At 40.4% G+C, this 15,725-nt stretch overlaps 1 protein-coding gene and 1 long non-coding RNA gene across 2 annotated transcripts in view; one reads left to right on the top strand and one right to left on the bottom strand.

Moving 5' to 3' along the window:
• The window catches only part of LOC131937455 (gamma-aminobutyric acid receptor subunit beta), a 139,305-nt gene that overhangs the window by 113,302 nt on the left and 10,278 nt on the right, over positions 1-15,725 (top strand). Inside the window, exons 7-8 of the mRNA XM_059294908.1 lie at positions 844-996; positions 1,568-1,812. Of these exons, the coding sequence (XP_059150891.1) occupies positions 844-996; positions 1,568-1,812 (398 nt within the window). The remainder of the gene's footprint in view (positions 1-843; positions 997-1,567; positions 1,813-15,725) is intronic.
• On the bottom strand, positions 7,186-9,092 carry LOC131937788 (uncharacterized). The gene is made up of 3 exons (XR_009386254.1): positions 8,904-9,092; positions 7,809-7,870; positions 7,186-7,367 (listed from the first exon to the last, which is right to left on the bottom strand). It is a non-coding gene; the product is annotated as an uncharacterized LOC131937788 (long non-coding RNA).

The following is a 15,725-nucleotide window of genomic DNA, read 5'->3' as shown; positions in this document are numbered from 1 at the left end:
AGATGTTGACAGGTGAGGTACTGGGGGGGGGGGGGGGAGATGTTGACAGGTGAGGTGCTGGGAGGAGCTCTTGACAGGTGAGGTACTGGGATGAGATGTTGACAGGTGAGGTACTGGGGGGGGGGAGATGTTGACAGGTGAGGTGCTGGGAGGAGCTCTTGACAGGTGAGGTACTGGGATGAGATGTTGACAGGTGAGGTACTGGGGGGGGGGGAGATGTTGACAGGTGAGGTGCTGGGAGGAGCTCTTGACAGGTGAGGTACTGGGATGAGATGTTGACAGGTGAGGTCCTGGGGGGTGAGGTAGTGGTGTGTGAGGTACCGGGGGTGTAAGGTAGTGTGTGAATCTTGACATGTAATATATCGCGGAATCTGGACCAATGAGGTAGAGGCGGACGTTGACAGGTGGATTAATTGATGAATATTTATAAATGAGGTAATAATCATAATATTGACCGATAATTTGTGACGAGCCGTGGAATGCAATGTAGATATCATATGGGTTGCTTCCCTTAACTTAGTTCATGATAGTAACCCAAAGTTTTTTTGTATCAACATACGACTACCATCATACGTCTAATGTTCTACTCTATCAACAGTTAACTACCATCGTACAACTTTTGTTCTACTCTATCAACAGTTACCTACCATCATACAACTAATGTTCTACTCTATCAACAGTTACCTGCCATCATATAACTAATGTTCTACTCTGTCAACAGACTATCATCATGCAACTAATGTTCTACTCTATCAACAGTTACCTACCATCATATACATCTAATGTTTTACTCTATCAACAGGCGACTACCATCATACATCTAATGTTTTAATCTATCAACAGGCGACTACCAGCGGCTGTCCCTGATCTTTCAACTCCAGAGAAACATCGGCTACTTCATCTTCCAGACCTACCTGCCGTCCATCCTTATCGTCATGCTCTCCTGGGTCTCGTTCTGGATCAACCACGAGGCCACGTCGGCCCGGGTAGCTCTAGGTAGGTCAGGGGTAGTTAGGTAGGTCAGGGGTTAGCTAGGTAGGTCAGGGGTTAGCTAGGTAGGTCAGGGGTTAGCTAGGTAGGTCAGGGTTAGCTAATTAGGTCAGAGGTTAGCTAGGTAGGTCAGCGGTTTGCTAGGTAGGTCAGGGTTAGCTAATTAGGTCAGGGTTAGCCAGGTAGGTCAGGGGTTAACTAGGTAGGTCAGGGCTTAGCTAGGTAGGTCAGGGGTTAACTAGGGGGTGGCCGCCCCACAGGGTAGCTCTAGGTACGTCGGGGGCTAGCTAGGGGTGGCCGCCCAGGTGCCGACACTATGGTATAAGTCAAGAGGGTTAGTAACAGTGGGCAGGAATTTGCTTTTTTCACGAGTTTTAAGAACCAAGAAAAATATAACAAGAATTTCTATTGATTACCTTATATCCTCTAATTTTAACAAATACAACCCAAATTTCACAAATTGTATGACATTTAACTATATTTGAAGGACGTTAAAAATGTATTCTACAAGCCCCCTCCCCTTTTCGATAAAACCATAAACTCAACTGCCGAGTGATTCGACCAATCTCGTCCACAGGCATCACCACAGTTCTAACCATGACCACCATCAGCAACGGCGTCCGGTCCTCACTGCCCCGCATCTCGTATGTCAAGGCCATCGACATCTACCTGGTCATGTGCTTCGTCTTCGTCTTCGCCGCCCTGCTGGAGTACGCCGCAGTCAACTACACCTACTGGGGCGCCAGGGCCAAGCGGAAAGCCAAGCGGCTCAGGGAGCGGGCGACCAGCGTCAGGAAACGTGTGGACGAGGGGGAGCCAATGGTAGGTTGAGAACTTTTGTTTGTATGAGAGAGAGAGCCAATGGTAGGTTGAGAACCTTTGTTTGTATGAGAGAGAGAGATCAGATGGTAGGTTGAGAACCTTTGTTTGTGTGGGAGAGAGAGAGACCAGATGGTAGGTTGAGAACCTTTGTAAGTATGAGAGAGACAGACAGACAGACAGACAAACAGACAGACAGAGACGATGGTAGGTTGAGAACCTTTGTCTTTGTGAGAGAGAGAGAGAGTGAGAGAGGCAGAGAGACGAAGATAGGTTGAGAGAGATGGAGAGATTACGGTGGGTTCAAAACCTGTATGTGTTATATAATTAATAATTTCCAGCCTTCTTTGTTGTAATTATTAAATAAAAATTTTCACTTCATATGCTCTGAATAACACGCAAATGTGCAGAGACAAGATCTAAACATAATCGAGAATAAGAGGTTGCTGTTTGATGTTTAAATACATTTAAAAATCACGAATTTAGTCGAGTCTGGGGTCGCTATGATGGCTACATCAAGCAACTAATTTCTGTCCAGATATGTTTACTCAGTTTATTTCTACTATTTTATTGTTGCTGGGCTTACCATTTCAAACCCAGTCGAGGAAAAAAAAATTCAGTCATCCAACAAACAAGAACTAAACCCATCTTGGTTAAAGCTCAACTTGTAAAAAAAATAGACACGAATAAAAACCGCTTACTCTATCTCACATACGCTCTCCTTCCTACCTCCCCTCTCACATAATACATAAGTAATTCCACCATTGAATACATCACGTGATTAAACTATTGTATGGGCTCCGCTCCTCGGTAAGACGGTCAAGACTTTCCCTGACTGGACTCGAAGAATGAGTCCCAGTCTCATCATCCCAGTCTTCATACTGCGCTACTTTGTCTGTAGACTCTAATCATAAAACACCAATCCGGTAAGTAACCCCTCGAGATTACTCCGCCTGTTAGCCGGATCTACTTTCATCTCATTGTTGTTGATGTAGGCCCCCAGTGGCCCCAATAATAGTGGCCATCCAGCTCACATAATCCATGGCCCCTGTAGGAATTTTGAGCAGCTTTCGATGCTAACAATGATTTTTTTTTCAGCTAGGTAAGTAATAAGAAAGTAGTAGATCTCTAAGATATCGGTCTACGATCTATGTCTAGACCACTAAGGTTGGTCTCTGATTTAAAATAAAATCTTTGTTTCTTTAAGATCTTTGTCTTAAACCATAGTACACAGAGTACACACGTTTAATACCAACAAGATTAAACCATACGGCAGAGAGGTGCAGTAGAGTTGAGCACACACGTTTAATGCCACCAAGAGTTTCTTTTATTTCTTGGTGAGTCAGGGGGAGGGGATAGTTAAATCTCCAGCTTAGGTACTTAAGTTATTACTGACTTTCTGATTAACCCCCCCCCCCCCACACACACACACACCCCACCCACCAGGCCCCACACACACACACTCAGTAGAGCTATTAATATCCCTTACAGAATAATGGATTCCTTGGTTTATATTTATACAGTTCCCTAGGTACGTATTTTGTGTGGGGCTACGCTTTGAAAATTTACAAGAACTTGCATCTTATAAGTATCGCGACAATGAGGATTAAATTTAGCTGAGTTCAAATCAGACATAAAGATGGTAAAGAGGTGAATGACCTCATTCTATCACAAGTCCCTTCATTTTCTACGGCAGTCTGTCTCGTGTAGCTGGTTATAGCTGGTCTAAATTGGTCTAAGTTGGTCATAGTCTAAACTCTTAGTTGGTCTAAGTTGGCCATGGCTGGTCTAAGTTGGTCATAACTGGTCTAAGTTGGACATAGCTGGTCTAAGTAATATACTCCAATGATGTATTTGGGGGGGGGGGGGGGAGTTCAAACCTAAATATTGATTTCCAGGGCAAGGCCTGGCCGGAACGGCTTCAATAGAATTAACACAAACAAGAATGCGTCTTACATTTGGAGTGTGGCTCAGTTGTATTGCTCTATTTTCTCGCCACTCGTTTAGAAGCTCATTCATCAAAAGTCACTAGGTGAAGTGAGAGTGGAGTGAGAGTGAAGTGAGGGTGACATTTGGGTACTGACATTTTCATTCACGAAACCTCGCTGACAGGAAGTTGACTCGTCACTTCTGACTGAGACTGTGACCAGGGCCCATGACTGTGTAGAGCTCAGTCCAATCTTCTGCTAGTCACGTGGTCAATTCCAGAGCTTTGGGCTGATGAGGGCGTGAGGCTGGAACACTGGCTGCTCATCTACAGGTCACGTGGGTCACTTTTTCATTGCTCACCCCAATATACCGCCCCGTACAATCGACCGTCGATGTTTTGCAGTGACTATTGGAAGTTTTTTGTGATCGACCATTTGGCATATTGTATTGACCATTGGATAGATTGTTATTGACCAGAAGCTTTACTGTAATCGAGGTGTAGTGGTGGTGTAAATGACTATTGAATAGATTGTCCTAATTTAGGCGACCATTGGTCTACTGACCATTGAGTATATTGTCGGGTACATTGGGTCTAATTTACGCGACCATTGGTCTACTGACCATTGAGTATATTGTCGGGTACATTGTGTCTAATTTACGCGACCATTGGTCTACTGACCATTGAATAGATTGTCGGGTACATCATGTCTAATCTAGGCGACCATTGGTCTACTGGCCTGAGTACGAATGCAAATAAAGCGATCCGATATAAATTAGGTCAAACGGAAGTTGGTTTGAGACAATCAGTTTAAGATTTGCTGGTACCTAGGTCAATGTCTTCTTTTCTACACTCTGTGGGGGGGGGGGGGGGGAGGGGGTGCTGGATGGGAGGGTTTGGTGTCAATAACCTGAGAGTCTCAAGAAAATGTCGTTCAAAGTTTTACGTGAAGAAAGTCATCTCTAGATCAGAAGAAATTTGGCAAGTTACACTCAGCCATTCCAGCCGAGTTAACCTTAACTTCTGGGCAAATAGGCAATGTATACATACATTGTCCTAACTTCTGGGCAAATAGGCAATGTATCCACATATAGCCCTAAGTTCTGGGCAAATAGGCAATGTATCCACATATAGCCCTAAGTTCTGGGCAAATAGGCAATGTATCCACATATAGCCCTAAGTTCTGGGCAAATAGGCAATGTATCCACATATAGCCCTAAGTTCTGGGCAAATAGGCAATGTATCCACACATAGATCTAACTTCTGTGGCAAATAGGCAATGTATCCACACATAGATCTAACTTCTGTGGCAAATAGGCAAGCTATACACACATAAACCTAAATTCTCTGGCAAATAGGCAAGCTATTGGGCTTGTAAGTTGTTAAAGTAGCTTACCAAGTTCTCGCTCCGGTAGTTGCCAGCTGGCGTTTTTTTGTTTTTTCAAACCAAATGTGAATATTTTTTATTTATTTTTTTTTAAGTTATGAAATCTACTTTCGTTTTTGGAATAAAAAAAACTCCGACAATAAGTTGTTTTAAGTAAATTAAGTTTAAAATAACACACACACACACACAAATATATTATATTTTATATAGATCTAGAATACAACCTGTATAATAATAATACATCTATAATCTATATAAAATATGATATTTATAGGCCTAAAAGATTTCAATCGTAAATCTGAAATCAAGCCTAATTTAATTAATAAATATATATAGCCTAGATCTAGAGTCTAGATTTCTAGATCTAGAATTCTATATCTAGATCTATGACTTTAAAATAAACCCTCTTGAAAATTCCGACTTAGACAGTAACATACGACATACAGGATTTATTTTTAATTTATAGACTCAAGAGTAGTCTAGAGATCTAGATTCTAGATCTAGTTTCTTTTATTTTACAGTGTAGTTGACTGGAATTAATTACTAAATTACTAAAATTAGGCCTAATAAATAGGCTATTTATTTACTTTAAGACAGGTAGACTAGAATATGTTCAATATCAATTTATATATAGAATCTAGATTATTCTAGATCTAGCGAAGTTTAGTGTAGTCTTGTTGTAGAACTTAAGAACTAAATCTAGAGTGTAGGCAACTGTAGTAATTTAGATCTAGAATCTAGTACTGTGTGACGTCATTTTAGGGGGTGGGGGTCTGGCTTTTTGTGACGATGTGTAGGGGGAGGGGGCGAGGTAAAAATCGTCAAAAAGATGCGTTACGTCATTTATAGATGACCCCCATGGAGAAGATCCACACAGAAACAGTTTAAGGAAATGGGCCTAACATTCAAACAGGTAGAGGTACCAACATGATTTTAGAGATTATGTAGATATACATATATATATATATATATATATATATAGGGGGAGGGGTAGAGAGAGAGAGGGTTCATCTGTAAATTGCATCACACATTTTATGATGATTTTTACCTCCCCCTCATAAAGGAGGGCAGTAAAAAGAAGAATGTATGAAAGCTGGGTAATCCTAATTTATATAATCAGATTATTGTGGTAAATAAAAGTCAACATATCTAGCCTAACAAAATGCCATGAATTTAAAATATATATTATGACTTAGAGAAAGTTTGGTGAAATGGAAATATCTGCAAATTTGATTTATTGATGATGTGTAACTTGTTTATATTATTCCTTTGGAGCTGATATTAATAAAAAGTTAATGAAATTATAGAGTTTTATCCAATTGATGTTTCTAAAGCCTTGCATGAACTTAATTTAAATATATTTAGCTGCCCAGGCAAAGAACCCAATGAATTTTCCAGAATTGGCTTGTCGTTTGACCGATGGTAACAAAGAGAATCACCCAGGATCTTCGCTGATAAGAAAATCTGAAGACATACCATATTCTTCTATATCTAAATGTGATTTGTCTAATGAAAATATTTATTCAGTGACAATTGCTAAAGATATTTTACCATTATTTCAAACATCATCTTCTGAAATGTTGTTTTCTATCTCTAAACCTTCCACAATTTCTTCAAGTTTCAAGAGATATTTTAACATCATTGCCTACTTCCCACAGTTCTTATGTTCAAAATTTGCAATTTTCTGAGAAACAAAGTAATAATAAATTTGTACCCAGTGTTTTAGTTTCAGCTCCATTAAAATTTAATAAACCAATCAATTTCAAAATTAAATGTTTCTTATCCCATATGAAAGTAGTCTGTTTTATTTAAGAAAAATTACCTTTAAAAAAATTTAATGTTTGAATGTCAATAAATTGTTTACATGGACTGGTTTGCGGGTAAGCTTTTATACTTAGTGTACAATAAAGATTCAGTTTTGATGTCAATATAGTTGCTTCTGAAAGAATTAAACTATAAACAATAGCATTTATATTAATATCTCAATGGCAGTTCAGTATACTTTCATCATTGTTTTCAAATAACAAAACAGAACTACAGTTTTAAAATTGAAAAAAAAAAATGAAAATAATTTCATAAATGGATGGTTTTTTAATTACTTAAAACAGAAGATGCATCAATACAGCATTACAATGTATATGATTAATATTTCTTTTCATGGACAATCATCATTTAAATTCTTCATTAAAAGTTAAATTCAGCTTCCTTGTGTCTAAAAATCCACATCCATGCTGTTCCATTTACCTAGAAATTAAATAAATAATATTTTTAACAACTTTCTGTAATATGAAAAAATTAATCATTGATTAAAACAGACAGCCAATATAGCAGTTGAATTAAAATTCACCTGTTTCTGTGACATTTGCATGTAAAATTAGAGTGTTCAGAAGTATATACCCAGCCACCTTTAATTTCCCTATCTTGAGCCAGGTACTCATGAGAGCTGGTACTCATGAGACTTAGGACATCATACCAGGACTAAAACCAGGGATCTGAACTCTTATCTTTTAGGATAGAAATGTTAAAGCTACTGTCTGACAGTCCCACTATCAAGCCATACATATTAATACTTACAGTATATAATCTTAGTAGCAACATTTTCTTTAAGAATTAGAACACTGAATCGATTTCAAACTTGGGCTTAAGCTGAAAAATGGCTTATTATAAAAAAAAAATTCAGCTCACCTTTAGTTCAAGATCAGCACCAATAGCCACAGTAAAGTGTGAGAAAATTGCTTGCCAAGTACCTAGGGAATTTAAATATAATAAATTATTAAGTTTATCCATATATTATATTAAAATAATTATTTAACTAATATGAGATATTAATATATATATATATTTATATATATATATATATATATATATATATATATATATATATATATATATATATTATAAAAGGTTTAATTTATTGTAAAGGTTCAGTTTTCTATCTACTTAGCTTGTCTTAAAAACTAAAATATCTGGTTTACAGTTAACCATATCTTAACTATTACAAAACTATTAGTTTCATTTTCATTACTTGTAACTAAAAATTGTAGTCAATAGATCTAAAACTTAATTCTATTAACAGCTAACTGTAATCATAATGACTCTGACCAATTTATTAATTTTTGTACCCTGTAATTCATTAATAATTAGGCTTATACTAAAAGGCCGAAAGTTATCAATTGTAGATTTTATAGTCCCTAGTCTAGACTAACAAGACTAGCCTACAAGTCTAATAGTACTAATACACATGATCTAGTTTATAAGTTTACTACTTATAGGCCTACTTCTAAAATATTAAACAGTAATCACTGAGTAATCAGTACTAGAGTCTAGTTCAGTAATCTAGCTAGATCTAGATCTATTAACATTAACATTGTTGTCTAAGTTCTAGATATCTAGATCTAATATCTAGAGATCTAGATCTAGAATCTAGATTCGATTAATAAGTAAGTCGTAGGCTGAGTGAGACTGGAGAAGTCATCCTCATTTTCCTGTTGTTTTAGTTTTTACCGTCATCCTTTTCTTAATATTTTTAATATTTTATCTAGATCACTAAAATACTAGATTTAGAATCTAGATCTAATATATTCTAATTCATGAACTTGTACTCTTAGAACTAGATTAAAGCAATGTAGATCTTAGTTGGTAGATTCTAGAATCTAGATCTAGATCTAGGTCTAGGTCTGGGAATCTTTAAGTCTCGTAGCAAAGACTGAGTAGAGTCAGAGTAATGTCCCCTAGCCTTGGACAAACTATCAACAAAAGAAATAAAATCAATATACTTACCGCCACAAAACTTTTATATTCAAAAATGCATACACATGTGTTTGTTCCCATCCATATGAACAAAACAGCGTTGAAAGTTTTTACAGTTGTTGCATTTCTGGAACGTTTGATGATTTTGAAATCTTGAAGCGGGACCTACTAACAAATAGCCGCCATGTTTTTTGTTATCGATGGGAAACCCCGTTCACAACAATTGATTTAGTTCGAAAACTTTTATCTCTCCCTGGCTAACCAGACACGAATTAACGCGAGAAAGAACGATAAACTTACAAGTTCTATACACACATAGCCCTAACTTATGGGCAAATAGACAAGCTATCCACACATAATATGTGTGGCAAATAGGCAAGCTATCCACACATAACATAATTTCGGTGGCAAATAGGCAATGCATCGACATATAGCCCTAACTACTGGTACAAATAGGAATAGCACCCACACACACAGCCGTCACCTCTAGAAAATGGGCCACTCTATGGGCAAGTAACTCTATCGGTATGAAATAATTTCAGCACTCAGAATAGGGGAAGTAACTGTGTCAGGAAATAATTAGTTCTTCATTGGATGGGCAGCTGGCAGGGGCAGATAACTCGCCCTCTTCCATCACTGATTGATTACCTCCATTCGAGAGAAATTTTTTTGTTCGATATAAAAATCCTTGACCAGGTACTAAAAAAGTTATTTGCGTTCTGGAATACAAAATACATTCCATGGGTGACAAATAATGTTTTTTTTCTTTGTTAAACATCAGTTTCATCATTGTAAAAGTTCCTTGGCCGAAGTTTTAACTATTTTAAAACAACGGTTGAATTTATATTTGGCCACTCCCCCCCCCCCCCCTTTTTTTTCTGCCTCCATCCTTCTCTCCCCTATCACACTTTGCGAGAAAAATTATTCTTAAGTCAATAACATTAGCGTTGAAAGACATTCAACAATGATCTCTGGAATAAAACGGAGAAGTGGGGGGGGGGGGGGGGGAGTAAACGGGGTGAAATGATTGGCCAGCAAACAACGGACGTCGTGCAAGCGTCATACGTCACACACCTTTGTCTAACACCTGTCTAAAGTCACGGCGTCCGAACCTGACCTCAGTCCTCACATCAACATCAGCCTAAAAACTTTGGTTAATAAATTAGCCAGGATACCTGATTAAATTCTTAGTCATTATTTTTAAACTTTAATTAGACTTTCACACAAGATATTCAACTAGCATATTAAAAAATTCGTGTCATTTGTCAACAATGAAAGTAAATCTAGTTGATAACAAATATTCCAGTGTGTTTATAAGATTTGTTATCATCGCCGCTGTGGTGTGTGCAGATTTTCGGATCAACGAGTTCACACGGAGTTTGGTGTGTAACTTGTCTGCTCGCGTGTACTATGGGTGCGCTGTTGAACACCCAGGTGCGTTCAGTCTGCTTCAGTGCGCATCACTGTGTCGCGATGGGTGCAGAGGATTCAGTGCAACCTCCGACAGGAGATGTTACAAGCACACGCGGTGTGGCGCAGCGGTAGAAGCTTCGTCGTGTGTGTCTGCTGGTGTGGACAAGTTCCAGCTGTACATCAGACATAGCACCTGTTTGAATTTCGGCGACTGGGACGACGTGTCGCAGACCTGCAGGTGCTACGACGGTTGGGTGGGCGCCAGGTGTGAGAGGTTAGCAACGAGCTGCGGGGAGCTGAAGGTGTGGGGGTACGAACCCACGCAGTACGTGGTCCAGCTGCAGGTGAGTCCCCTGCTGGCCCCGTTCTACACCAAGTGCAACCTGCAGTATGGCTACAACTTCTACGTCATGATGAACATCGGGCAGGTCAACAACAACCGCACCTGGGGGGAGTACCTCAACGGCTTCTGGGTGTCAGACTCTAACTTCTGGGTCGGGCTCAACAACTTTAAGGCAGTCAATGACGCGGGCATGAACGTCCTGTCGCTCAAGACGATCCTCTTCACCCCCGGGTGGTCCCAGTTTGGCTTCGACTACTTCAACTTCAGCCTATCAGGGGAGAGAACCAACTTCTCCTTCAGCTACGTCGGGACGCCGGTGCCGGCAAGTTCCGGCTACAGCGACTGTCTGAGTGCCGTGAAGAACACGCCCTTCTCCACGTGGGACCGGGACAGTGACAACGATAGCCGGAACTGTGCCGGTCTAGCCGGTGCCGGCTGGTGGTTCAAGACTTGCGGGGGCGGGTGTAACCCCCTGGGGTCGAGGGAGGTCTGGAAGATGGGTGGTCTGAATGTTAGTTTACCCGACACGCAAATCATTATGTACTTTGTTCACGATTAAAGCGGGATTTGAACCTGAGTTTAAGCAGACAAAATGGCAACACAGTGGTGAGACGGTAGAGTGATGATGGTAATCTATGTGAAAAATCTCTCGCGGGAAATAAATATGGGCTACAATCTATAATGTCCCGATATTGTTTGCGTTAATTAATGTTTTCTTTATTTAATTATTTTTAATGAACACCTCACGAGTCTCCGATAGACAAACAAAAAATAAATCATTGAAAACCTTATATTCTTGCTTTTTTTCGCCGCTACGTACGTTTATCACTACCAAAATGTCACGCTCTCACTGGAAGCCGGCAATTTCCGGCTCGGCTTCCACGGTTCCATGGCAACCAAGACCAGCGCTAAATACGGAGACTGTCTACTTCCGGTCAACGGGTCAGAGTTTACCACGTGGGACGCTGACCACGACCAGAACGTCACGGTCAACAGCGCCAGTCGGGCAGGGGCGGGGTGGTGGTTCACGACCCCAGGTGTCGGCTGTAACCCCACGGCCTCAAGGTCATTCTGGAACATGCTCGGCCTTGACCTCACCAACTGGTTTGGTGTGTACACGGAACTTTCATTTTAACTATCTGTAAAAAAGTCGGATACAGATGCATTTATTGATAAAATAATTCTAAACTGCTTTTCAACGGTTTATATTCGATACGAATATGACTCAAAATTTGGAGACTGGCATCCCGTGTACCAGTCGTGCTGATGTTACTTCCGTGGGGGGGGGGGGGGGGGGAGCACTCCGGGTCTGGGGCTGGTAGGTTTATTATTTCCAGCCTGGTCTGGCTAGAGACGCCTCCACTCCTACCCCCACCCTCTACGTTTTGTGCTGGTAATGTTTTAATACCGAAAATGATAAGTCGATCCAATAAAGTCGTATCTAATAAGCTTGAGTGATTCTAGACCCATATACACTCCCCCTCTTCGTCTTCCTTCACCACACATACATACACACACACACACACACACACACATCTTGCCTTTGGCCAATCCAGATCCCTCAGCAGTTTCTTTCAGGCATCTCGAAGAAAGTCTACCCCCACCCCCCCGAAGAAAGTCTAACCCCCCCCCCCCCCCCGAACGAGATGGAATTTATATAGTAAACATACTTTTACTAATATACGCCCCCCCCCTCCCGGAAAATGTTGACCGCCCCCCCCTCCCCCCGATAATATCAAGTGCCACCCCGGAGAAAAAAGTCTGGAAGAAACACTGTCCCTCATCCTGCCACTACAGCTCCCTATGCCACGTGTCATAACAGCTTCCACGGCTAGCTGTAAACCAAACTCTCCACAGCTCCGATACAAAACACTTATCAATTAAAACTCGAAATCGAACCAGATATTGAATTCGATTGTCTATTGATGTATCGGATGAGACGCGATCAATCGAAGATTGCATCGAATGTCGTCTGTAGGTTTGTCTTCACCAGCCTGTAGAGACTAAATCAATTGCTCATTACACGTTCATATGCTCGGGGCAGCAGTTTGTAACATGTGTACTGCCCTCCACCTACTGTTACCAACCCTTCAAGAAAATAACAAAAAAGTATTTTTAAAATCTGGTGACATTTTGTATTTCTTTCATCTCAAACTGTAACTATCTAAGGATATTTTCAGACGTACAACTTTAATTGTTATAAAACAACGCCGATTTTAATATAATTATTTTAGTTCTATGTGGATAGGTGTTGATGGATGATAATGTTTGAATAAGTTTTGATTGTATTCACCAAAACGTGTGTTTATACTACCTAACTTAACAAAACACGTGCATCATTTAAATAGTTTTTAATGAGTGAACAAATCTCACAAAAAATTGTTTAATAACACTTGAAAACTTATCCGATTTGTTTGTAAATTATTGGATTCTTACCGACTATTAGTCATTTCAACCAGTTGCTATTCTTGTAGTTCAAAGTTTTATTTTATCAATTTGCTGAACATTCGATCAAATTGGAATCGTGTGCACATGTGTACGTTAAAGCCACTTGTCCAAGAATGATCTCTACCGTCGCCATGATGTACACCTGCCTTCTCCTGGTCCTACCTGTGGCTCTGGTGTCCCCTCAAGTTCTGACCAACACCTTCACGCTGGGCCCTGAGACAGACTTCCAGAGCCGAGTGAACCTGGGCTGTGCTCGCCTGTCCGGCGCCAACATGACACCCAGTAGGTGTGCCATGGGGTGTCTCAATGGGTGTTATGGTGTCAGCCTGGACGCGGCCAACAGGTGTTACCTACACACCCCTTGTGTGCTGCCACCTTCCTGGACAGTGTCCACATTCTCCATGTACAAGAAAGACAACCCCTGTCTGAACAACTCAACCTGGGACCTGACCAACGACACCTGTCAGTGTCAGGGCGGGTTTGTTGGCAGTCGATGTCAGAGGTACCCCAGATCTTGCAAAGAGCTGCTTGCCTACGGATACGCCCTGAAACTTCATCGTGTTACTATCCAAGTCTCCAGCAATTCGCCGCCATTTTTCACCATCTGTAATCTTTTCAGCATGACGTCACAGTTTACCTATGTGATGCTCAACACCGGATCGTATTCCGGTAACCGGACCTGGAACGAATACGCCCGAGGCTTCATCGTTGATGGCAACAACTTCTGGGTGGGACTCCACAACATGAAAGCCATCTCTGACTCCGGGCTGACAGAACTAAGAATCGCCACTCTCATCACACAGGCGAAGGGCGGGAACGAATCGTCCTATGGCTATCGCTATCAAAATTTTACCCTATCTCTTGAAGCCGGCAATTTCCGGTTCAGCTTCTCCACCTCCACCCAGATGAATACCAGCGCTCAGTACGGAGACTGTCTACTTCCGGTCAACGGGTCAGAGTTCTCCACGTGGGACGCGGACCACGACCAGAACGTCACGGTCAACAGCGCCAGTCGGGCGGGGGCGGGGTGGTGGTTCACGACCCCTGGTGTCGGCTGTAACCCCACGGCTTCAAGGTCATTCTGGAACATGCTTGGCCTTGACCTCTCAAGTGTCTTCTATGCTTACACAGCAATGTTTTTCAAAAGCACGTAAAATCCAACGAGATTTAAAGTAACACGCTGTTCTCATATTTTGTTTGTTTGTTTGTATGTTCATTTATTTCGAGAGATTTCGTTTTTAAAAAATATATTTTGCAGATATTTTTCAATACAAAATGTATAATTACATTTTTCTGTTTGTATTACGAATTGGAAATGGGTACTGTGTGACTCTTTTATAACGTCTTGTACAATGTACAACTGTTGGGTTGGGGTAGTGCAAATGGCTTTTTTCTAGTTTTAAATCGAAAACAAATTGATGTCAATTTTACTTTATACGCCACTGATATACCTTTAACAGCTTCTGTGAAATAGTTTCAAATTACTTTTTTAACACTACCTTTTCTTATGAGAATTCCGGAGCTTTTCCATATTCCTAATTTATAGCTTACTAGCCGTCCCGGCCAGGCCCTGCACTGGCCTCTGTGAAAAACCTATCTGTAAAAGACCATGTCTTGTGTGTTTAGTAATCAGCATATACCCGGCATTGCCCGGGTTTAGGAAATATATTACTTTTCGAATTAACCCTAACCACAACCAACCAAAACCAAAACACAAAAAAACGAAAACATAACACAAAAGAAAACAAAAAAGCAAACGAAAACAAACCCAAATCCAAACGCAAACACAATCCCAAACACAAACCCAAACCCAAACACAAAGAAAACACAAACGCAAACATAAACGCAAAGTGCTCACAGTCTAGCCCGGGGCGTCAAATCGTACCGTTCTGGGGCGCCAGAGGACGCCCAGATTCGATTCCGTTAAAGGCTATAGTAACCTTTCTTATCCATAGTCTATCGCACTATTTAAAACGAAATTATGCACCATGGCGCTCACAGGATAGCCCAGGGCGCCAAATCGAACCTGCCGGGGCGCCGGCGAACGCGTCCGATTCCATTAAGTGAATGACAGTAATACCCCAAGCTTATTCGCAAACGGAAAGATAGAAGTAAACAGAGAGGACATGTATGTGCTTCTCCTAAACTGTTATTGGTTACAAATAATATTTATTAAACAGTAAGTTCACTGTATAAAATAAATAAAAGGCAGTATTTAAAATGTCTGTTTCACTTACCACATTGTACTTGATTAATCCACGCTAATTAATCCACGCTAATTATGTAATCATTTTTTCCCAACACCAAAACAAAGTAATAAAAGGTAAAAAAAATTCCCACGATGTTGTTTTTTTTTTAAGGGAAGTTATTGTGTTTTCCTAATTTATCAAGGGACGTAATTAGTGCTAAAGGACAATGAAAATAATTTTCAGACACAATTAGAATTTTTGTGACGGTGATACATTTTCTTTAATTTTGTTTAATCACGGGTCTGTCCGCTGTCGCTATATACACACAGAAATCAACTTTATATATTAGATAACTTCTGAATTTCTGAACCCTATTTCTGAATGACGAATGTACGATATATTTTAGGTGCAATTTCTGAGTGTCTCAATATTTAAAATTTCTAGCTAATAACTTTTAAG

The sequence above is a fragment of the Physella acuta genome, unplaced genomic scaffold (assembly GCF_028476545.2).
Source record: "Physella acuta isolate Inbredline_101_S28 unplaced genomic scaffold, ASM2847654v3 ptg000017l, whole genome shotgun sequence".
Lineage (NCBI taxonomy): Eukaryota > Metazoa > Mollusca > Gastropoda > Physidae > Physella > Physella acuta.
This window is presented reverse-complemented; position numbering and strand designations above follow the sequence as displayed.